This window comes from Lepidochelys kempii, chromosome 11 (genome assembly GCF_965140265.1).
Source record: "Lepidochelys kempii isolate rLepKem1 chromosome 11, rLepKem1.hap2, whole genome shotgun sequence".
In the NCBI taxonomy this organism is placed as follows: domain Eukaryota; kingdom Metazoa; phylum Chordata; order Testudines; family Cheloniidae; genus Lepidochelys; species Lepidochelys kempii.
Genome location: NC_133266.1, coordinates 4,433,515 through 4,458,687, shown reverse-complemented (window position 1 = coordinate 4,458,687; position 25,173 = coordinate 4,433,515). Strand labels below are relative to the sequence as shown.

At 49.4% G+C, this 25,173-nt stretch overlaps 1 protein-coding gene across 1 annotated transcript in view; it reads right to left on the bottom strand.

Annotated features, from left to right (window-relative positions):
• Positions 1-25,173, bottom strand: part of MARCHF4 (membrane associated ring-CH-type finger 4) — a 161,658-nt gene that overhangs the window by 20,691 nt on the left and 115,794 nt on the right. The window contains exons 2-3 of the mRNA XM_073305012.1: positions 15,606-15,761; positions 6,457-6,649 (exon numbers count right to left, since the gene is read on the bottom strand). Coding sequence (XP_073161113.1) covers positions 6,457-6,649; positions 15,606-15,761 — 349 coding nt within the window. The remainder of the gene's footprint in view (positions 1-6,456; positions 6,650-15,605; positions 15,762-25,173) is intronic.

The window sequence follows — 25,173 nt, the reverse complement described above, 5'->3', positions numbered from 1 at the left end:
TTAAGCTCCCTGTTCGTCAACGATCGATCGGCTCACTTTGTTCTCCACTGACCGCAAGGGAATACTTATCTCCCATTCACAGACAAGCTAATCAGTTTCCCTCAGGTTTTCAGCTTTATCACAGCCACAATAATCATGTTGCCAACATCCACGAGCCAGAGTTTTTCATTTCCATCAACAGCCAAGAAGGTGCACAAGCCAGATACTCACAGAGGACCAGGGTTCCTCCTCCTTCCCCCGACTCCCCAAACAGGGATGGGAGGACAACACGATCTGCCACTGTGCTCAAACGGTTGCTTTCTCTCGCATCCCACTCTGACACCCCCTTTTTCTTTACCATTCCCCTGATCCCCCGAGGGAAAGTGGAGAGCAACGTGTGTGATGAGTTAAACTAGCTCCCGTTCTCCACCGAAACATGGCCGAGAAGGGTAATGAACGGAATGGGCCCAGGTTCATTGCTGGAGGAAATCCCATGACACCAATGGAGGGATGAGCCTGGCATGGGTGTTGGCAAGTCTGTCAGGCTGGGATATGCCCTGGGAGGGCACTGCTGGTGGGGCAGGGGTGGTCATACATGCTGCCTAGGCACTGCTGGTGGGGGATCATACATGCTGAGTAAGCCCAGGCACAATGGGGCTGCATGCAGAGGACATGGCCTGAAACTCCCTCGCTGGCACAGGGTTTGTCTGACTCTTCTCCTTGACTTTTCAAATGGGGCATTTTTATCTGCAGAACTCCTGTTAGCATCAGGGGAAGCACCTGGCAGCGCTCCATCCAGGCAGCCTTTCCACCCCCCCACTCCGCCCAGGGAAAATCGATCAATCCTGATGAGGGAGGTTACTTTTTGCCCTGCTCCTCCTCGCTCCCAGACAGTGTCTACGGTGTTTGGACAATGACAAAGCAGAGCAACTGATCGTGCTCAAGACTGTTTGTCTCCACTCCCACAACCTGCATCCCTGTTATCTGACTCCCTGTGTACGTCTGGGACACAGGCGCACGTTCCGAGCCTGACACATGCATCAGAGCGGAGTCGGCCTGGCTCGTGCCTCCGTTATACCATCTCCTGCTGCTGCAAAGATCGGGGCTGTGCATCTGCAGGCACTTGAATGAGTCTTTAAACTTCTCCGCCTCAGGGAGTGCCTTACGGGGACCGGGAGATTAAGATCCTGGTAGCTCTACCCTCTAAGCACTGAAAGACCATGAGAAGTTTGCAGTTGTGTTATTTCTGTCCCAGGAACAGATCCCCGAGGTGCAAATCTTGCTCTCATCCGCAGCCTGAGCTGGGAGGGCCTAGCCCAGGGTATGCGGCCTGTGCACAGAGGCCATTCTCCTGTTCTGTGCATCCCAGCGCACGGTGGGCTTGGAGGGGGTGGAGAAGGTGGATCTGCTGCCATGCATGTCCCCCCAGCCATTTCCTGCAATGGAAAGGGGACAGGAGCAACTGCAACCTTGAGGCCTGATGGTGGACAGCCATATGCTGCTGCAGCCGCTGGCCGAGCTGAATGGTCTCACTCAATAGCGAGAGGCTACAGTAGAGAAGGATACTACTCACATCGGCTGGAGTGTGGCTTTTTGGGGCTCTGGGGTCCTGTTTAAAGCCCTAGCAGAAACAGACACGCCCCTTCTTGTGACTGCAAAGGTCTCTCACTGTAGCACGGCTGAATGACTGCGCCTGGGAATTGCGTATCAGACAGCAGCGAGGAAGCGCAGCCAGGAGAGCAGCTGCAAGGCTGTAACACCACGCATTGAGCACCCCATGGGTGTCCTTATGAGCAAACAATCCTGGCAGAGCTAAATAACCAGCGCTGTACGAGGTGGGGCCTGGCCCAGGCTCCTGCGCGCTGTTTTTGAATGCGGAGGATAAGTTTGCAGCGTGGGCTGAGGAATGGGACCAGAGCTCCGGTCCAGTCCCACTGACCCAGCGGGGAGAAGCAGGGCTGCTGACAAGGAGCCTGAGAGCTGACCAATGAGGCTTGGCAAGAAGGAGCTTCACTCCACCTTACACGAATTGCAGGTGGCAGAGCAAACACCTGCCCAATACGGGACAAGCAGCCAGCCGCGCTGACTTCACTGCCGTCGTGTAAAGTGACTTTAGTGCTCTGCCAGGTGTAGCCCTTTATCCACGTGCCCCCAAACTGCCCTAACCCTGACCTCAAGGGACCAGCACCATGGCTGCAGTGGGGAGTTCTAGGGCCCCGGCCCATTCAGATCTTAGAGTGCCAAACATGACAATTGCCCCCATTGTTAATTTCTTACTATTTAAGTTCTTCTGAGCAAAGCAATCTGGGACTCCCTGTCACTCTCCACCTTGACCTCAGCTTCCCTCCCAAAGCCAGAAAGTCTTGCCATTTGCACTCGGACTTTCTTCTTTCCTTGTAGCTCCGTCTTGTTTGGCAGCTGTGCATCTTTGCCTGGATTCATCCTGATTTCGACCCCTCCTCTGTTATCCCCAGTTCATGCCTTAACTGCTTCCCTTTTTGACTACTGAAGGTCAGCCTCTTCTGGCTTTCAACAGTCCCATGGTCTGGAGTCACTGAGCAGTTCAGACTAATCTCTGACTCCAGGACATAGGACCGTGTCACGGAAGAGAGTGGGCCTGGTGCCAGGCCTTAGCCCCTTAGGCACGGTTGTGGGAATTTTAGTTGCCAGCATGTGTCTGAGAGGAGGCTCGTGACTGGCTTGGGAGTGTAGGAGACACAGCTCTTGACTCAGTCTGGGAGAGACCTGGCATACAGACTGCCTGCAGGATAACTGCCTGAGGATGGAGCAGGGGGCCAGACTCCACTGTGAGCAGCTTGGAAACAGCCAAATGGACCATGGTGAGTCCAGGAACAAGACCAGCAGGAGGACTTCCTAGGGAGCAATGGGGAAGCCCTGATATGAGATTGACCATGAACTCCTGGGGAAAGACCAGCAAGGACGTGAGAGGGGCCCAGATGCAGATGAAAGCTTTGTTATTTCTATTAATAAGCCTGGCCCCATAAAGGGAGATTTTCATGACTGACCTGTTGTGTAGTGTTTGCTTGACCAACTGAAAGGAAACTGAGGCACAGCAGCACATCCAGACGAAGGTACAGCGGCCCTCTGATGCCATCTCTGCAGGCATCCACCTTGAAACTGCCTTCCTGGCCTTAGCTACTGCGTATGAAACTTGGTCTGTCCTCTCCTTGAGCTGATAACCACCCACTCCTTCACCTCTCTTCCATTCCCCTGTGCTTCACTTCCAGGCCTGGTCCCTCGCTGGCCCTTCCTTGCGCTTTTCCATTAGTTGGGTTGCCTTCTGTTATGCTGTTTAGTCATCCTGTACTCCTCTCCCTTCACCTCATCTAGTGTCCCCGTGAAGACACCTTTGTGTCTCTCTCTTGTGATTGTCTTGCTCTCTGCGTACACTGTGCACGAATGCATCACACCGTAGCAAAATTACATCAGAGATCGGGGCCGTCCCCGCACACGGGAAATGGACACAGATCTTGCCTGTTAGTTGCATAATACAAAGACCCAACAGCTGCTCAGTTTCGCACATCACTGCTCCAGAGCTACACCAATTTTAGCCTCCAAGTATCTCAGCCTATAACACAGCTGCTCCACGCACACAAACTCCCCAGCCTCTTGCCCCACTGAGGGAGACTGGCCTGAATGAGGAGCCCGGTTCTGGGTCACTCCCGGTCTCTTTGCAAATTTGCAAACACGGAGACACAAAGTCAATGTCTCAGAGCCAAACCACCCGAGCCTTTGGGCGGGGGGCTCAAACTCAGGGGGTGGATTGAAGAAGGAGAGCCCCCTGGGCAAAGGAATTGGGGGCTCAGTGATAGGGCCTGCCGTGGTGTCCGGAGTGGGGTGAGCCCAGGAGAGGTGGTGCTGAGCTAGGGTAGGCGAGTGGCTGCAGCCTCTCCATCAAGTCTGGTGTGCAATTGGGCCACATAATTGAGCCTTCTCTTGCAGCTGGGGCTCTTTGCTCCACCTCATCTGCTGGGTCTGACCCCTCCCTCTCCTGGGGATTCAGGCTCCCCCCCACAACCTCTTTGCTGGTTCTACCCCTTCAGTGGAGTGGGGTTCTCAAACCCCCTCTCTCCCCGCAAGACTCTGTCTCCCCCAGCAGTGGCTGGAGGCAGGAGATGAGGGACCGAGCAGATGAGCTCCTGCCAGCCAGCCTATGGGATGGCGGCTGGAGAGTGAGGGGGTAGGAGCGGCACAGAAGCTACAGAAGCCCCTACGGGCTTTCGTCAACCTTGTTGCCCCGTTCAAAATCCAGAGGTTGTGATTCGAGCCCTTCCTGCATCTGAGTAATTGAGCAGCTGGAGGCAAATCCCTGCCTAGGGCAGAGGTGCCATGGGGTCCTGGCACCTGCCCTCCAGCTGCTCTCCATTTCTCCATCCTAGATACGGAGGTGCAGCCTCAGGCAGCCCAGAGTGGGGGTCTGCTGATCCCCCTACTGTTCCCCTGGAGTGGCTTGTTGTTGCTGCTCAAGTCAAGCATCTCTTGCAGCCAAGGTTGGGACACAGGCTCCATCACTCACCTCCCTCCCTCCATACATGCACAGAGCAGGACTGAACTCATTACCTCCGCCCCTTCTTTGGAAGCAGGGTCCCCTCTCCTACAGCTGGCAGGACGCAGGAGACTGGGTCTCTGGCTGCAAGGCCCACGACCCAGCACATGCAGTGCCTCAGAGAGATGGCCAGGTCCAACTGTGTATGACCTGTCGCTGGGTGTGGGCATTATATGTTCCCCCATGGCTATCAGCTGTAGCCTTCAGTCTCTTGTCAAGATGCCAGGGCAGTTTGTAGTCTAGCAAACTTTGGGTTCCCGCAAGAAAGGGCTTTTCTGGGCAGGGTGACCACCCATCCTGAATTGGGCAGGACAGTCACAAAATGGAAAGTTCAAGTCCTGGGCCTCGGCTGAATGACTCAGGGACAGTATTTGTTTTGGATTGCCTGCCCAAGGCTCACGGGCGGTGCCAGTCTCTTCCCTGGGGGTGGGGGGCTAAGCTGGGCCTTCGCCCCCATTGCCATGAGGCCCCACCCACTAGCCAGGCTGGAAGCCAGAACTTGGCTGTGGTAAGAGCCGCCCAGGGAGCTGGACCAAAGGCATCAGAGCCTTCCCAAAAGCGGGGAGGCAGGGGCCCTCGACCCCTGAGACCCTGCCCCTCCAAGGCCCTGCCCCTCCTCTTCCTGCCTGGGGTGGGGGGTTGAAAGAAACCCCTTGCCTGTGCCCGGGCCCCCCGCCCAGGGCAGGTGGAGAGACCCAGGCTCACCACAGTTGCTTGTGCGGCTCTCCCTGACCTGGCTCTGGTGCGGGGAAGGCCTCGGAGCTGCAGCTGGGCCATGCTAAGAGCTGTGCGGGCAGCTATGCGGAGCCTCCACCTGCCCGCGGTGCGGGGGGCCTGCCAAGAGCAGCCCCTGGCCTGTGTTCCTGCCCCCAAGTCCCTCCGTCCAGGGCAGGTGGAGGGTTCGCAGCTGCCCACCGCTGCCCGCACGGCTCTTAGCACGGCCCGGCTGCGGCTCTGAGGCCCCCGCCGCACCGGAACTGGGTCGGGGAGAGCGGCATGGGCAGCTGTGGTGAGCCGGCGTCGAGTCTCGGACCCTCCACCTCCACCTGTCCTGGGCCAGGCGGCAAGCCTGGGGGATGGGGACATGGGTTGGGGGCTGCTCTCAGCCCCCCTGCACCATGTGGAGATGGAGGATCTGCGTGGCTCCCCACAACTGCCCGGGCTCCCCACTTGGGCTCCATGCTAGCCTGGCCGGGCAGGTGGGCCCTCAGAGGGAAGAGAAGGGGTAGGGGGTGGGGTCCGGCCCATCCACTTTCAAAAAGTGGGAGGGCTATGGCCCCCCCCCCCGTCCCTCCCAGTTCTAGCGCCTCTGAGCTGGATTGCAGTGGGGAGCCCCAGACCCTCCAACTGCCCTGGGCAGCATACCCTGGGGGGTGGGGCCAGGGGCTGCTCTTGGCCCCCCTGGCTGGTAAAGGGTCTGGGGCTCCCCACAGCGGCTCAGCCTTCCCAAGCTCCACCCAGGGGAGCAGGAGGTGGGGCTCCTGAGTGTGTCCCACTTTTGCCTTTGGAAAAAATGTTCTCCCCAATTCTGGGAGTGAAAGGAAAGTGTTTCCTCTACCTCGTGCTCAGTGTAAATAGATGTTTCTCAATCAGCCCAGAGCTCTCAGATTCCTACACAGCTGTTGTTACTGTGTAAGTGGCTGCATTTTACAGCCTTCGACCCTCATTGCATTTGCCCAGGGGAACGTTCCAGATCCCACGCCACCCCAGAAACGGAAAATACCTCAAGGTTGATGAGATCTTCAGAACCGGGCTATTTCTGTAAAGAGGGTGCAGTAATGGCCAAGGGGGCTGTATCCAAACAGATCTGTATAGCAGCCAGGCCCATTCTCCGTATGCCATCTCCTGCTCCTTCCTGTGGAGGGAGCCAGCGGGCTGCATCCCCTTGCCTGTGAAATTCATTCACCCACCTATACAGACAATGTCCATGAAGCCATACATTCCATAGCAGATCTGGAAGAGCAGGTCCTGGCGCTGCCATTTGGCGGAAGGACTGAAGGTCGACCAGATGAGCCACGAGATACTGGCGATGAGGAAGAGGGAACCCAAGATGGCTGCTGCTATCTGAACCTTCTCAATGACTGTCAGAGAGATGGCCTGCCACTGCAAGGGAAGGAAGGGATGGGAGGAAGGGAAAATAACATTCAGGGACAAAGAGAGAGGGAAGGAGGGGGAAAAGACAGGAGATTAGATCTGTGGTGAACACCAGCATTTAAACAATCACATAGTGGCTTCCCATCCCCAAGTGCTTTACAACTCGACAGACAAACACTACACAGGGATCACTTCACCCACCACTGACATGCAGTCACCTCTGGGGATGGAGTACAGCAGCTGTTTAAAAGAGCACAGCCATGTTCCACATTTTGGATCTGGAAGCGAAGAAGAATCCTGTATCCAACTGAAACTGCAAAGGGAATCCAGGGAGGCAGAGGGCAACTACCTGAGATGGACTTTTGCCAGACGCTGAGGGTAATGAACAGCCCCTGCTCTCATGTCAAGTACAGTGGTATGATGATTTGGGGGATCTGTCTGTATGGTTTATGAATTCTGGTTGATATCATCAAGCTGTTACTATGAAGTTTGCTGTATCATGGAATTTCTGTGTAAAATGTAGAATCCACCATGGGCTGAGAGGGCTTGTTGCATGCACCCACTGGAATAGGGACAATGGAGAGCAGTTAACCTTAGTGACTGTATTGTGACCACACAATGGGTGTGCTAAGGGAAACTAGTTTTCCCCAACCCCTCAACAGCCAGCTGAAGTTTGGGAAGTGGAAAATTGCCAGCATCAGAACAAAGGAACCAGGTGTTGTTGGTGGGACATATAAATGCGGGAGACTCATGAGCCAAACAGGAAGCTTTGGACAGGAGAGAGGAAGAGATGAGTATGCTTTTGTAGCAGAGAGGTCCTGTTTAACTGTGAACAGCCCAGGTCAGAAAATGACAGCTGGGGTGGAGAGGGATCCATGCTTCAGAAGAGACATCATGAAGCTGCAGAGGAAGGTTCCTGGGCACCCCAGAGGGCTCTCCCCTGGCCCAAAGATCTCTCCATAATGGTGAGCCAACAGGCAGAGAAATGCATAAAGCAATGGCTATTATTTTGTATAGAGCTGTACCTCTCTCTCATGCTGTTATGTAAAGAGCAATGGTGTTTTAAAACCCTGTGCAAAGTCTGTGCGTTGTGTGTTACACCTATCACATGCCCTTGAAAAGTTACCCTGTGGATCTGGAATACCCCCATGGCTGGAATTCTGGGACACAGTTTGTTTAAGCTACAAGAAATTCTGAAGAGTCAGCAATGGTCTCAGGGGCTAGGTAGTTGACTGGCAAAGGTCTCAGTTCTCAGGAGGGGGTGCTAGACAGAGGAAAGGCATCCCAAGAGAGTGTCTAGAGACCCCAAGCTAGGGGCAGTGCATGGACTCTGTTCAGACTCTGGAGGCTGAAAGCACACCCCACATGTGGATCCCCTCAGAGTAGTCTGGAGAATGTCCTAGAGGAGGCACTTGACTAAATCTGTAACAAGTGTGATGTTAACGACGCCATGCCTTAGGATCTCTAGTTTATACTGTGACGGGTTGGATCACAGAACCCCCCTTGGGAACTGCCAACCAATGTGCCATGGCTACTTCTGCCCCTGCTTTCCCTGCCCTCCCAGCATGGGACTTCAATGCCCTGCCTGGTTTGAGCCAGACCCGCTAGCCTGCTGCAAACCCAGACCCAGGTCTGAGCCACGTCCTCTAGCAGCTGTAGACTTAACTGAAAGCAACGTACAGAAGTGTGCCTGTCTTTAACACTCAGATGCCCAACTCCCAATGGGGTCCAAACCCGAAATAAATCCGTTTTACCCTGTATAAAGCTTATACAGGGTAAACTCATAAATTGTTTGCCCTCTATAACCCTGATAGAGAGATATGCACAGCTGTTTGCCCTCCTCAGGTATTAATACATACTCTGGGTTAATTAATAAGTAAAAAGTGATTTTATTAAATACAGAAAGTAGGATTTAAGTGGTTCAGTCTAACAGACAGAACAAAGTGAATTACCAAGCAAAATAAAATAAAACATGCAAGTCTAAACCTAATACAGTAAGAAAACTGAATACAGATAAAATCTCACCCTCAGAGATGTTTCAATAAGCTTCTATCACAGACTGGATGCCTTCCAGGCTGGGCAAAATGCTTTCCCCTGGTCCAGCACTGGGCATTGCACTGAGATCTACCAACTCACCTCACACATGCCAGTAAATGGTAACTGTTTGTGGTCACTGATGGCCCTGGGCTGAATTTGCACCCATGACCTAGAAGTGAAGTTGTGTTCCATTACCCGCCCCCTAAGCCAGGTGTGCCCCCCCGCAAAAGAGTGTCTTTTAAATATCAGTTGTCAAGAGGTTAAAAAAAGCTCACTCCCAAATCCAGATCACTCAGCTGAGAGAGAGACTGGATGGCTCCGGAGGCTAGAACGTCTCTCTCTCTGCTACCAGAGGTCCCTGGCAACAACCAGGCTTTGTCGTCATCTCTTGGCTGTCTGGTGCTAAACAAAGTGAGATGGATAGTGTCAGCTCATCAGGGCAAAGAGCATCTATGCAGGAGATAGAGCTTGCTTAGGGGCTAGTCCGAGGCTCCGGCATGTGCTCCCCAGGAACTAAAGACTATCACAAACCTCATCACCTTCGGCGCCAGGTTCGTGTCTTTGACCTTGCCTTCCCTATCCCAGAGCAGCGTGTGCATTTAAAAAGCCACCCAAAGTCCCAAACAATAACAGCCCTCCCGAAACAAAACACACCAGTGCACACACAGTTCTCCCACAGGAGAGAGGAGGAGAGAAAGAACCAACCACATGAGAGAGAGAGACGTTAGTCACATCACTTAATGCCCAGTTGGAAGGTGCTCAGATACCAAGGTGATGAGGACAGGTTGAGCACCTATAGAGAATCACCAGCCATTCTCCTCCTCCAGTCAACACTGACTGGCTCCATTCCTACAGTAAAACCAATGGCTGTGCAAACTGAACTTGCTTGTGATATGCTCCCTGCAGCTCAGGGTTATAGGTCAGCAGTGGGGAAACTTGTACTGCTGCTCTCTGTTGTGTGGCTAACAGGAATTCTTCATTCTCCTGGGCTGTCTAGTTGGCACTGTTCACCAGCACTAAACTCATGCATGCAATTGTGAGAAAACAGTTAAGTCAGAACTAGAACAAAACCATGTCTGTAGTCTGTTTGGTGCCTAGATGATAACTCTCTTTCCATTCCACTAGGATCTCAGGAGGTATAACTTCCTGTTAAGTAAAGCTCTTCGGATGATCCCAGGACCCGTACCACTAAGAGCAGACCTATGAGCTTTGCTGTAACAGAAAGCATCAAATAAAGGGTTCTTTGCAAGAACCTTGTGAACTCCCAGTTCACTGTTTTTCAAAGGATTCTGAGGCACAATTATGCAATGGATGGCCAAAGTGCCACGCTTACTGGAAAACACACTCTTCTCCTTCAAATCGTCCCTCGAAGTCCACCTCTTTCAAACACCATTCCATCACTAATCTACGCTGACCATTACGTCAAATAACCTAGACAGTAAGGCAAAGTTCCAATTGAGTTTTCCTCTTAATATTTGTTCTGTTGTTTTACCGAAATTAAAAAACCTTCAGATCCAAAATACCTCTGAATGTTAATATTAGACCCAGAGCTGAAATTTTTAATTAACCGTAACGTAAACTGGCCAGGAAGGTGGCAGACTGAGACTACTGCCTGCTATACCAACCAGTATCATCTTTCTGCCTCCTCTCCTCCTTGCCCATCATTTATCTCATTCATCATCTTTTGTACAGTGTCATAACCCCATGTTATGTGCTTGGGACAGTACAATGTGGCCCTGATCTCTGACGGTGTCCGATGCAACTGCCATTGCAATACAAATTCAATGATATTAATGCTTAGTCTCTTAAGTGCTGACTTTTATTTTTCCCAGGGGATGCTCCGCTCCGAGGCCCTGCCCCCACTTCACTCCCTCCCCCAAGGCCATGCCCCCACTCCACCCCCTCCCCCGAAGCCTCCGCCTGCCGTCCAGTCACTGCTCTCCGTCCTCCCCCAAACCCCTCCCGCAGCCACCAAAACAGCTGATCAGCATGGCCCCGTCAAACAGCTACAGTGGGTGCTGAGTACCCAATTGTTTTTTCTGTGGGTGCTCCAGCCACGGAGCACCCACAGAGTCGGTGCCTATGCTTACTCTGATTCTCATATTGGTTTGACTCCAGTGATCTCTGGATTTACGCAAGCGTCCGGGAGAGCAGAATCAGGCCATATAATTAGCCAAAGAAAATTGATATGCCTCTGACGGAGAATATTGCTTCCTAGCAAGGATTTTTTATTTCCTGCACCAAGCTCTCCCACCCCAGCCTCAGCCAGTTTAGTTTATTACAGGATTTGACACGTTCCTTTATAATTATGAGGATCCAGGGCCTCGCTATTGAACAGATCCATTTTCAGATTCTGAGAGAAATACAAATAGTTTGAGATTTTCCTGGAGATACACAGCTGGTCATCTGGAGCACTTCTGGTCTCCTGTAAGACATGCAGAAATCATGTTACTGCTCTCCCAGGGCCTCCGTAACCCTCCTTCTGCAGCCTGTAGTGGTTTTTTTTTCCTTTTCTGGTTCTTTAGTGAACGTGACAACGAGCTGTTTGCTACAGAGGCAGAAGCTCCTTTGCGGCTCTCCTCGCTGCTTCCAGCAATCTCATCACCTTTGGGTTTTTGCCCAGGAGTTAGGTCTGGGGTTGGGAGACTCCTGGGTTTCAGCCACATTTGATGTGGACACAGTAGCCCTGATGAAGGGCAGACATTGAGCAAATATTCATTTACTCCAGTGGGGTTACTCCTGAATTACTTCAGTGTCAGTGAGAGGAGAATCAGGACCAGAATCTTAATTTGAACACTCCCCAAATGTTTGGGTGTTCTGAACAGGGGGTCAGTCGACCCATTATGCAGAGGGGACACCAGAGACATTTGTGGCTGGATTTTAACTTCTCCAAAGCTCAGAAGCTTTTGGATCTGGGAGTTTGTTTTTAGCAAAAATAAAATGGGTCTGAAGCAAAGAGTCTGATTCTGCTCTCAGAGACATTAATGTAAATCAGGAGTGACTCCCGAGACAAAAGAGTTACACAGCAGTGTAAATGGGAGCAGAACCAGGCTCCACTTTGGGATGCAGGGATGCAGTGCAAAACACACCTGCAATGCTGCCCGATGTTTCAGATACTCTGTGTGTTCAGACCTTGTAGACACTAAAGATCCAATCCACAATATATCCCTGCATAAATGTTGCAACAGACCCCAGTAGGGAACAAATTAAAGCTACCTGCTAGTCCTAGGGTTGCTTTACCCATCACTGGGGATTACCAAATTCAGTGATGTGAGTGTAACAAGCCACCCAGCCGCTCTGAGCTCCTGGAAGAACCTCTGTTGCTCACTGACTAAGCAGCTACCACCTGGCAGGTTGGATTGGAGACTTGAGCTTCACTCTCTCTGACTTTAATCCCTTGGCCTTGGCAGGTTTGCAGCTCTCATTGCTCTAAGGCATTCTCACTTAATGTTGGGAAATCCCAGCAGCCAGTGCCAGAGGGTTCATTTAAAAGCAGTGCCTATAAGATGCTGTCTGATATGGAAGCATCATAGCAGCTCAGAGGTTGTAAGGAATCTGGTTAATTAAATATGAGCTCTGCTCCCTTGCTGTAACTTCTCTGCTCCTAACACAACTCTCCACATGTGCATACCGTCCATGCAGGTCTCCCATCCAAGTACACACACACACACACACACGTTGAAATACATAGAGTATATGTTGAATTGCACAGTGTACTCAGAGGACATATAGTATGCAATGACACACACACACACAGAGGATATGCTGAAATACACATGCACACAAATGCAAAGTACACTCACCGATTTGGTACAGTCTTTGCCACAGGAAAACACAGGACCCACAGGTTGACTAAGGCTATGTCTGGGTTTAAAATGGGACCAGGTGACTCGGGATGTTGGTCGTGGGCCATGAGGCTATGTCACCTCCAGGTCACTGGTTCAAATCCATCCCAGTGGTCAAAAGCCATTTCATTTGGTGGCCTGTGTGAAATGAGTGGGTGGGTCTCAGTCCAGACCTAACGGACCGATGTCCATGCCACAAAACTGGCATCTCATCAGAGAGGCCAAGGACAAAATGGGCTGTGGGACTAAACTCTCTCAGCCAGAGCAGTGGACCCTCCAAGTCAAAACTGATGCACATTGGCAGGGTAGTGAGAGCTCACATTGTCACTGCCTGTGTTATGCCTGTTCTCTGGATAAACAGAGGACTTCAGATCTCCCTGGCGTTCTACAGAACGGTACCTAAACACTGAAGCTTGGGAAAGTCAGAGCTTTAAACTAAGGACAAAGGCATCTAAATTCCAGATAGCAATTAGCATGCACAAATCAACTGTAGGGATTGTTCTTGTTCTTTTACTGCATGGCCCATTTATGTGCATGTAGACATCTATGTGCACAAAATCATATATGGACCTCAATATTTGGGCTTGTGTGTGCATCTATGCGAGTGACTATTTGAATATGTGTGTCTGTCTTACGGGGCTATGAAAGCGTGTCTGTTGCTATGTAGTGATGTGTATGTATTTCAGTGCAAGTGGGATGTATATGTGAGTATGTATTTGTATGTATAGTTCTTTGGGCCTTCAGCTGTGAATGAGTATCCTCTATCTTGGCAGGGGGTTAGAATAGATGACCCTTGCGGTCCCTTCTAATCCTATGATATATTGTATTTATTTAATTCCGATTGCTCCTATTTATAAGCAAAAAGTCTCAACGTTTCCACCAAGTTTGTGACGTCCAAACAAAAACTTGAACTCCTCACAGTTTTTATGGTTTCCACTTTTCTTTTCACACAGCTCTAAGCTCTATTTTCTTGCCATCGCCTGGTCATTTTTTATGTTCACGGCAACAGCTGCCCAGAGTTTAATAAGGCCAGGTTTTCAAAGAGCTTCCGAAAAAGTGCAGTGTTTCTGAAGCTTGGGGAATGGATACTTGTCTCTCTCACTTCAAAGAAGCTAGGCTAATTTATATCAGCTGAGGATCCGGGACTAAATCTTTAACTTGTGTCTCTGAGCTTTACAGAGTGCTTGGAGATCCTCAGAGGAAAAGTTATATCACAGTGTCAGCACAAAGCTTTAGTATCTGTGTTGTGGCAGGACCCTAACGTCAGCCTCTGATCTGAGATACCTGCAACATTCAGGCACACGCAAAACAGCTTTAAAAATACCATACAGTTTTGTCCAAGTCCTCCCTCTCGAGTTTCAGTCAGGACCAAGGTATCTGAGCCAAGATATTAAACTCCTCGGGCTCTGGGTTTGTGATGAAAGTGCTGACAACCTGAGCCCAATGCATGTAAAAATCAAGTGTCAGAAGCCCTGCTGAGCCATGGAGCAAGGAGAACTCCTTGCAGGGTAGAATTGGCTCCTGTAACGTCCACACGAGTCCCATGTATTTTATTTAAATCCCTCTTAAATCCTAGGGACCAGTTCTGCTCTCCCTGGGAAGTTAGTGGCAAAAATTCCCACCAGTGCCAGTGGAGGCTCACTGGGGGCCCTACACAGGAATATCTCCCCCCCACACACTAAAACAGTCAAGTTCTTATATTAAAAAGCAAATAGGGGGCCCCAAACTATCGCTTCATCTGCTTATGCCTAGTGCCGGCTCCGATTCCCCTGAGTTCAATAGCAGCAGGATTGGATTTTTTTATGGAGACCTAAGCGAGACTCAGTGGTGCTGAGGGCATGGTGGGACCTTGTTCACAGGAGTCAGTTTCCCTCCTAATGATGCTGAGAGGCCATTTACATGACCCGATCTAGGACCAGTAAAACTAGGCAGAACCTCAGAAGCAAACGCCGAATGGGACAAGACCCTTCTGGTTCCAAAGAGCTGGGGCTAGGTAGGCCCTGTGCTGGAGCTACAATGGGTCCTGGTTCAGTGCGGTGTCACACACGGCTGACTCGAAAAGCGCACTGGACGTGCGCCCACCAGCCGTGGAATAGCTACACAGACCAGCCCTGGAAGAAGAACTATTAATGCCTTGCTCGAATGCGGTGCCTGGCATCCGAGACACTCCAAGTGCTCTAGAAAGGGGGGTAGCAACTCGCCAACCTCCGGGCACTGTCCAAATAATAATAAGCCACTGACAACATTCGCCCCCATGTTACAGATGGAGCAGCTACGGCATGGAGAAACTAAGTCACTCCCCCAAGGCCACACAGTAGGTTGAGGGAGAACTAGGACTAGAATCCAGGTCTCTCGATTCTTAGTCTTGTGTTCAAAGTACGTCGCCTCCTCTTGGTCAGATTTGAGGGCAATGCACTCGGGGAAACTTCTATCTCCCAAGACTCACCAAAGCTCATGAAATCTGAGGAAAGGAGGTGCAATTTTCCACAGCCTCTTACAGTCATTTACACTTGGGCAAAGTGGATTTCAAAAGCTACCATTGGGATCTGGTTGTGACTGACACCTAGCTCATACAGCACAAGGCACAGGCCAGTGGAACCTCAGGACTGTAGGGAGGAGGTCCAATATCCCTGATGGCATGCAAACCAGAAGCGGGTGAGGGGCCTATTGGGAACCAGAGCAGGCAAGCTTGGGCTCTGGAGAGGACAGATGGTCGAGTGGTTAGGGTGTGACTCTGGAGACCTGGGTGGGACTCTGGAGACCACTCTACCACAGCCTTCCTGTGTGACCTTGGGGAAATCATTTGGCCTCTCTCTGCCTTCTTTCCCCAGCTGTAAAATGGGGATAAATAGCCCTGCCCTACCTCACAGAGGATTTGTGACGTGCTCAAATGCTACAGCAATGGAGACCAAATAAATACGCTAGACCGAGAAGAATGGGTGCTGGAGATCCCAGGGGACAGCAAGAAGAGATTGGTGGGGAGTTGAACCAGCCCTCCTCCACTTCGTAAAGAGTCCATCCATACATCCCTCTGCGCAGCAACAACAGGAAAGAAAACTTGGAAATGTCTCTAGTACCTTTACCTGCAGAGGGTTCTTTGTGCTTATGGCAATGACGTGATACTTGTAGTAACACAGCTCGCAGCTCCAGCAGCCTCTCTCGCTGATCCATTTGATCAGACAAGGCTGGTGTGTGCATTTCACCGATCCATCACATCGACACGGGCTCAGCAACTCCCCCTGGAAAGAGACAGACAGATGGTCAGCAAAGGTTACCTCTTCCAAACAGGTCTGAAGGCAGCTCGGTAAGGCAAGTTGGCTGCGGTTCCCCTTTGCAATTGAAGAGTCTTGGCTCAGGAGTCTTGGCCAAAGTAGTCCATTATTAGTTCTTCGATTGGGTTTTATTTTATTCATGAAGTTCCCTGCTGTTGAAAGGTGCTGGACAGATTGTCCTGGGGACTGATGGCCTATTTAAACACAATGCAAACTTCTCCACATTGCCCTTCCAATGAGCCACAATCCTGAGAGAAGATCAATCTCTGTTGTCCATTCAGTCCTTGGTCTATCTGCTGGGACTGCCAGTGTAGGGTCTAATGAGTGCTGGGCATGGTGGTGGTTCTGTGAAGTGGACACTGACCCCTGGACTGAGACCAGCATCAACTCATGTCACATGGGCCACTGAAGATAGTAAATGATTACCAGAGACAGACCCAGACCAAAGTCCCCATCGCAAATTTTCAAAATTTGAACCCAAATCAAAATTTTGTGGCATGGGTCCATCTCTGGTCACTCCTCATTTGTACCCATAGCCTGCAGGGGAAAGGGTTTCAAAATTCCATTACCAATGCAGTCCAAGAGGACAGCTCATTCGAAAACCTAGACACCAGACAACACGTGGATCCTGCTATTTCCACACTTGGAACAAACAAGATGGAAGCCGAGATTATGGCCTGACACACAATCTATGCACTGGCTGATTCCAATTGTTAGAGGGAAGCCATTAAATTCTAACCCCCACCTCTTGCTGTTTAAAAGCCACATTTTGAACCCCTGCTCGATGTTTAGCTTTGCTCAGAAGGTTAATGGCTTTTTAAAAGGCAGGGTGAGACTGTCTCCTGGAAGACAGGGAAAGGCTGAGGTTGCATCTCTCAGCCATGCCTCAATACTTGGGACATCCTATTAAAGTCCCAGATTTACCTCCATCCCCCACAGACCTGTTGTCCTCTCCTCTTTTATTACTGTATGTAAACAGCAGAAAGGCTGAGTCAGCAATATGGGACTAGGATACAAACAAGTCTTCTATCCCCCTTCTATCCCCAAATCGGCGGGTAGTGATCGATCCCCGATCGCTCTGCCATCGACTCCGGAACTCCTCCACGGCGAGAAGCAGAAGCGGAGTCGACGGTGGAGCAGCGGCTGTCAATCCTGCGCCGCAAGGACGCGAAGTAAGTGATTCTAAGTCGATCTAAGATAGGTCGACTTCAGCTATGCTATTCTCGTCACCCCACCCCTCTCCCCTCCAGTGTAGACCAGGCCTAAGTCTCACTTTAAAGGCCAGGTTCCACACCCATTGAAGTCAATGGAAAAAACTCCCATGGGTTTCATAAGGATCAGGTGCAACGGCCCCTGGAGGTTCACAGAATCATAGAATATCAGGGTTGGAAGGGACCTCAGGAGGTCATCTAGTCCAACCCCCTGCTCAAAGCAGGACCAATCCCCAACTAAATCATCCCAGCCAGGGCTTTGTCAAGCCTGACCTTAAAAACCTCAAAGGAAGGAGATTCCACCACCTCCCTAGGTAACCCATTCCAGTGTTTCACCACCCTCCTAGTGAAAATTTTTTTCCTAATATCCAACCTAAACCTCCCCCACTGCAACTTGAGACCATTACTCAAGGTTGGGAGCAAAGCTGGCAGGAGTGATACTTGTTTTTATGAAATCTAATGCCAAAATGTTAATCACTTCATTCAGCTCCATTATGTGACCCAGAACTGTCATTTTCCATGAAATTTCAGCAACCTGGTTGTTTTTACACTACAAAGGCAGGCTGGATTTTGACTGTCACTGGCTTTCGTTACAAATTGAATGTCATGCAAAGGGAGGTTAGAATTTAGAAATTTCAAGAATTGCGGTTTTCACTTGGAAATAGGCCACTTCCTTCACGAAGACATGCCTATTGTAGAGCAAAATTGTGAAACGGAGGTGTGGGGGTGGGGGGAGGCGGGAGGGAAAGCAGTAGCATTCATTTTCAAGAATTCAAACTAGCTGTGCTAACTTCAGTTGGAAGTTTGGGCATGTGGCTTTGCTTTGAATGTTTTCATGCCTCCTGCCGAGAGGTCTGCTTGGCTGACATGTGATTGTTAGTGCCTTGCCACATTCTGCTCCAACTTCCAGGCACACTTTGAGGACCTGCCTTCTCCAACAAAACCAAAAACTTACCAAACCAAAAGACACTCCGCTACATGCGTAATTCTCCCACTGGGGTGAGGATGAGCGAGAGAGAGAAGGAACCACACTGGGCAGATTAGTCACATCACCTAATGTTGCTTAACAACTGGAAGGTGCTCAGATACTATGGTGATGAGGGTGGTATAAGAACCTATAAAGACTAGAATTGAATAGAGATAACCTGGGGGGAGATTAAGTTAAGATGTCAGAATTCATTTAAATTTCTCAAATTTGATCTCCACTTCCCAGAGGTGAAGGATGTACGTGAACCAGCCTGGAAAAAACTCCTCTCTCAGACTGGTAAATCTATCCACAGAGAGCTACTGTCACTTTTGAGAATATGGTGAAAAATTCTGAGTCCGAAGCCCCCAGTTTCTCTGTTTTTGTAGATCCAGCAAAAACCTGATTTATTGCTAGCTTCTCCAAGCAGCATGAATTATGATGTTTTGGGGGTTGGTGCACAGCTATTTTTATATATGGCTAGGCCCAGTTCTGTACACAGCAGGTGTTTGTAAAAGCCCCAAACCGACAGGCATAGTAAAGGGATAAAGTCTTCGCACAGCAAAAAGAAGAGTCTGATCCCAGACTTCACAGTAAGCTCTAGAACACCACATCAACAGTCATTAATGCACGAAGGAGTCTCTGCACAGAGACCCTCACAAAAAGCTACACACAACAGTGATCCTAACAAGGAGACACAGCTCAGGGAAGTTAGAGATGGAAATTAGATCATGTCCGTTTCTCTTGGGCAGTGTAAGATTATTCCCTACACAGCATGCTCTCCAGTGCTTCCAGCAATGGACCTTCCATTGCTTCCTTTACCTGCAGAGGGTTCTTTGGGCTTATGGCAATGATGTGATACTTGTAGTAACACAGCTCACAGCTCCAGCAGCCTCTCTCGCTGATCCATTTGATCAGACAAGGCTGGCGCGTGCATTTCACCGATCCATGGAACTATTCAACAAAGACACTTCAATGTCAGGAAACGGTATCCTACCTTTCCTGTTGAATTACATTCCACCACGTGGCTCACCCTAAACAGTTCCTCTTCTCCTCTGGCAAATTGGTGGGCAAGTGCCTGATAGCTACAGATTTTCAAATACATTCACAAGTTCAGTGTGGATTTTATCTAGCTTGTGAGGAATCAAGAGGGTTTTGGACTGATTCTCCTCTCATATATACATCAGGTATGGTGTCATTGGAGGCGATGGAATTACAGGGGTAAACCTGATGTAAATTAAAAAAGGAATCAGGTCCCTGGATTGAGTCATATCCCTGTTGGGGGAGAGATGAGTAGATGTAGATCCAGGATATTTTCCTACTTTTATTTCTGCACATATGGACCAGCTCCTCAGCTGATATAGATCTGCATAACTCCACTGAAGTCAATGAAGCTGTGTCAGCATATGTCACCTGAGGATCTTATCAACATCAGTGCTTTCAAGAAGGCTAGAGCACATCAGCAAGAGCGGCAGCAGATCTTACACAGGTGCGGCATTGCTTGTGGGACGCCAAGCCACAGGCTGGGCCTTCCAGATCTCCAGCCACAGAGAACTTGTTTTAAGCCTGCTGTTTCTCCTAAGGCTGCATCCACAGCTTTGTGCAAGATTCGGCATGTGAAACCCTTCCCGGAACACCTAAATACCCTTCAAGGGTGGGTGGAAGGGGATGAGCCATCACTCGGAAAATCACCTCTCGCAATCACCTGCCAATCAAAGTCACACACACCTATGCCAGGAGTAATCAAACTAGCGGTCCCTGGCCTGAAGATAAGGGGACCCATTTCACCCCATTGTGTGTGAAAGGAAATTCTGTCTTTTAGCCACTGGCAATGGTAATGATGGTCTAAACTCCCCATTGAGGGGGTATACAGGATTGAAAGTTGAATTTGCTGTTAAGCATATGAGGGCTCAACTCCGCTCACTTTAGAGGAGTTACACCTGTTTGCACGAGTGGCAAATTTGTCATAGAGTCCTGAGGCTCAGCCAACGGAGAGATGGAGGAAACTCTGAGGTGACCCACTGAGACATGTGCTGCTTTCATATCTTTACTGGTGTTGCGGCAATATCTCCATGTCCTGTGTCTATATCCTCGTGCACACAAGCCAGGCACATGCCGCCAAAGCAGCATCAGGCAAAGCAGATGGCTCAGTTTAAAGGACAAGGAAGAAGAGAGGTGACTATCACAGATCAATAGTTGCACGATGACTCTCCTGCTCCTACCACTGTTAAAGCATCAGCAGAAAGTAACTTCCTGGAGTGAGGAATCCATTCCTGCTGAGAACCCTGCCTGCTCTACTCCAAATGCAGACAGACAGACACCTGACCTACAGGCCAATCTCCATTCACTGCCAGTAGTAAAAGTAGCCAGATAGCCTGGCTTTTAAGGGTCCTACATAGGGTCATCACCTGCCCCAGTTTTCATGGGGCAGGCCTAATTTTTCTACAGTCCTGAATTTAATTGGGAAAAGGGGGTGGGGAATCTGCATCATGATGCATATATTAACAGACTAGGATTTAAAACACCATTAGGCAGTGTTGTTGGAGCCTAAAACTGGGCGCCAGGGCTCCAGGGGTCTCTTCCCAACTATGCCGCTAAAATGTAGGACCTCAGGCAAATCACTAAGGCCATATTTGTCAAAAAGCGGCCAGTGGCTTTACATGTCTGAGTTTTGGAAACTCTATCTGAAACCCCATGGAGAGATTTTGAGATGCAAAGAGACACCCCACAGCTCTAGTTCAAGTCAATTATTAATGATCTATTATTGGTATTGTGGTAGCTCCTAGGAACCCTCATGGGCCAGGACCCCGTTGTGCAAGGTGCTGTACAAACACAGAAAACAAAGAGACAGTTCTTGCCCCAGTCTAAGTCAACGGGAGTGGCAGAGGCTCGGCACCTCTGGAAAAAAAATAAAAAAATCAGGACCTAAATCAGCCTTCCCAAAGCACAGAAAGATGAAAGCAGCCTTCTGTACTCAGGCAGTAGCTGGGGAATGTGAGACCCAGAGGGCCATTGGGGGAGGGTTTTACAAAACTTACAGAGAAACCATATTTTCATGATATCAAATATATAATTAGAAATGGGCCCAAAGCTAAAGCTTTTATCTGAACGTTGATGATTCAGATAGTGTAGAACTTGGAGCCAAACCTCCCCAGTCTTGGGTTTGAATCTGTAAGCTCTTTGAGGCAGGGACTCTCTTTTTCTAAATATTTGCACGGCACCTCGGACAACGGAATTGAGCCTGGCGGTGGTTGTTAGGTGCTGCCACAAGAGAAGTGGTTAAATAATAAAACATGGCTGCCGTGACCCATCTCCAAGTTAGATAGTGCCAAATGTCTGCAGGGCCTTTTGCAGACGAGGCACCCTGTGTCCCTGATAATTTGGAGCTCCTTAAACTGAAGGCCTGAAGCTCAGTATCAAAGGTTGTATGTATGAGCTTCATTGCTCATGTCTACACCGCAGGGGTATCCATACATCACTCAATATTAACACTCAAAGTCCTATCCCAGCATGCACTGACCTCAGGGTGAAATTTGTGATGTTTTTCTGTAGCAGTCTCTTCTTTGGACTCTAGATGGGGTGTCACCAGGACAGTATAGCTTCTGCCTATGGGACCTTAAAGTCTAATCTCCATTATGTCAGTCATTTTATTTCCTGTTTAAACATTCCCCTGCAGTGCTGGAAGCCCAATTACAATATGGCTTGTGCAGGATAACTAGAAAGTGCAACTGACTATAAACAACAAAAGTAACAGATAAGTCCAGAGTGAAATGCATAAAAAACGGTGTCACTGGCAAAAATGTAAGCAGGCTTTTACAAAAAAAAAAAAAAAAAAAAAAGTCTCTTTTTTACATTTTGGAGGGGCAATTAGCAACAAAAGGAAGAAAAAAAAGTAAAAATATTATTCCTCCCCTTGCCTTTGTCCCTTCAACAGATTGCATGGGAGAGGGCAAACGTCACTGCAATACTCTGAGCGGACCTGGGGGGAAATAAATACATTGAGCTCTGGGTGTGTGATTCTGTAAAGCCAAAAGTTCCAAACCCCGAGATGGCTCAATTCTACCAGCGCATTGGAAAGTTGACAATAATTTATACCACATCAAGAAGTACAAATAACCAAGTTTTCAGGTACAAGTAACCAAGAACTGTAAATCAGCGTAGAAAATGCAGGGGACGAAATGCTCCTGGGGCACAACGAAGCCCCTGTATGTGCCTATAGTGAGAAACCTCCATCATTAATCAATCTAGTGTATAGATGGGTGTTTGAGATCAATAATCTGGGCCTGTCAGAATGTCCCTGCATCACACTGTTGCTATGTCTGTGTTCCCTTGTGATGCTGGTATTTCAAAGCAATGATTGGAAGTGTCCATGGCCACGATTCAGCATCACAACTTTGTTAGGCAAAAATCATTTTGAAGCTCTAAGGGCCACGCTTCTAAAAATGACCTCCTAAATAATCTCCACCAAATTAGACACAACCTTGTTTGTGCATGCAAAGAGCACATCGGTGCAAGCCAGTGGGCACTGGTGCATGCCAAAGCGGGGACTGCCCTCAGAATGGTCACTTACGTTCACAGTGTTCTGTCTAGTGGAGGCACCAAAAAAACCCCCACACTTGCAGGTGCTAACGTAATTACAGTATTGGCCTCACCCATTAAAATCTGGCCCTAGATTGTCCCATGAGCTCAGCTTGCACATTGCATGCTCACAGCAAACTGGAGCCACTTGGTGGCTATCAGGTGGGGGAGCTTAAAGTCTGAAGATTTTGCTGAGCGACTTATTTTTCCTGCTCAGATCATAAAAAGCAGCATTGCTCATTAGCACTGCTGTCAGTATCCACTCTCCAGGATGGACAAAGGCATTTAGCGGGATATAAAGGAGTCACTACACACTCAGGGCTATATTCTGTCATCAGATCATAGAATCATAATCATAGAATCATAGAATATCAGGGTTGGAAGGGACCTCAGGAGGACATCTAGTCCAACCCCTGCTCAAAGCAGGACCGATCCCCAATTAAATCATCCCAGCCAGGGCTTTAAGTACATGAAGATTCCATTGACTCCAGCAGGCACCGGCATGTGAATCTGAGGATTTGAGTTACTCTTGAGTTTGGATGATTGTTGGTACAGACCTATTATTAGGATGGAAGACCAACAAATTACAGAGCGCATTTACCAAGGAATGCCGCTACACCGCTGATGATCACATGGCACAATAAGATCGCCAGTGATGGACATAAACTAAATATCCAGCCAGCCCACATTAAGGATCTAGCTAGAGATTGACTTGGATGGTGCTTGATCTGCAAGAAAGCTTCCATCTCAATGATGATGATTGTATGGCTTGGAAACAGGAAATATTTAACTTCAAGCCTTCAACTAAGCCTCCTAAATACACTTAACTTCACACTGAATTTCAATGTAATGGGAAGTTTTATTATGGCAAACAAATGCCAGAAGATTTCTATATTAAGAACATAATTACAGAGAACTGAAGCACAGTGGCAAAGAGAATCATGTTGTTACATAGCTGGTGAGCCTCAATAAATGTGTACTGATAATCACTCTGTCTTTAATGCACTTACAGTAGCTGCCCCTCTCCCTATTAAACCTTAACACACACTTTCAATGAAGTGTCTCAAATGCAGTGTGAACATTGCTTCAGCCAGCAATGGAGACAGGAGGAGTCACTTTGGAAAATATAACACATTGTGCCGCTTTTGTGACCATTCCCTGAGCCATTGAAACAAAAATTGTAACGAATTAAGCTCCCCAAATGGCGTGGGGGTAAAAAAAAAAGCTTGTGGTCCATCTACACCAGCTTTAGCAGAGGGAGACTGCTCCCCCAAAAGGCTAGACACAGCCAGTAGAGGTTGCACTGGCTGTGGAAGGGTTAGGTGCACTGGCAGGGAACGCTTGTGCTTGTTACCACCTGTTCTGTGGATAGAAGATTTCAGCCTTGCAGACTTCACCAGCGCTGGGTTTACTGAAGACAAAAGGTGGGGAGAAGAGACCGAGTTAGTACAGTCCAGATGGAAAATACTGATTCCTACTAGAAAGGACAGACCACAGGCCCGACAAGGCCCAGGTACTCATGAAACAGAAGGCTGCTCATTGCTGCAATTGGTGAAGGAAGCAAGTCCTGGAACAGGCAAGGTGACAGACCACGGACACAGTAATGAAGCTCAGAGTGCAACGTAATGGCAGCCGATCATTGTTACCCAAACCAACACGAGCACCCGATCAACAGCTCAGCTGTCACTAGAAAGGAGGTGAGAACAGGTCCATGTGCCACCTTACCCCCTGGAGGATGGTTCATTTAGGAGTTAGAAAGGGTTATCTAAGGAGAGAATTCGCCAGCTCTTCAAGCGGCTCAGCTGGGATTCAGAACCGCCTTGAGGCTGAAGGAACGGAGCCAGAATGTCCAGAAGGAGGAAGGAAAAAAAAAAAAAACCAAAAAACCCAGAGCATCAAAGGATGGGTAAGGAAAGAGCTGAGAAAGCAGATCATCCTGCAATCTGTGCAACACCAACTGTGCGCTCCGCACCCTGGCACAGAACGACTCCCCCACGCTGCTGTCTCCTCGCCACTAAATTATTTTAATCCACATCCCATAGGAACCTCTGATAGTCCAGCAACCAAACCCTCACAAGAAGTGCTTTTTAGGACAAAACAAACTTTCACTGTTTGCAGCCAATGCCTGCTGCTCTCAGGGGATGCACCAGATCTCTAGAAACTAAAATCAGAGCTCTAGGCCCAAAGCTCAATCACTGAGCAACACAGGGCAGTAGGGGCTGGGATTGCCACAGAGATGGTGCAGGGGCCAGGGAGCACCAAGCACTGGGATCCAGAGCCACTCTTGTGCCGCTCCTCTGGCTGGCAAACATGAATGGGGCTGACAGTCCGCAGAGGGGGCCAAGAACTGAATGCCCCCCTGTTTCCAAATCCCTCCCTCTTCTCTAGAGGTGGACCCTCCAGGGCAGGCTCAAAGCACATTGCTGCAGCGGGGAAGCTAGGCCTGCTCCCGGTGATGTAGGGAGACTTCGGTATCTGGGGCTGCCTTTCACCAGCATTAAATCCACTTGCCACAGTGACCCTGCACTGTATTGGATATTTACGAACCGTAGACAGAGTCCCTATTCCCAAACACTTCCACATCTGAGGTAAATGACAACATGGAGAGGGTATTTGAGGAGAGCAG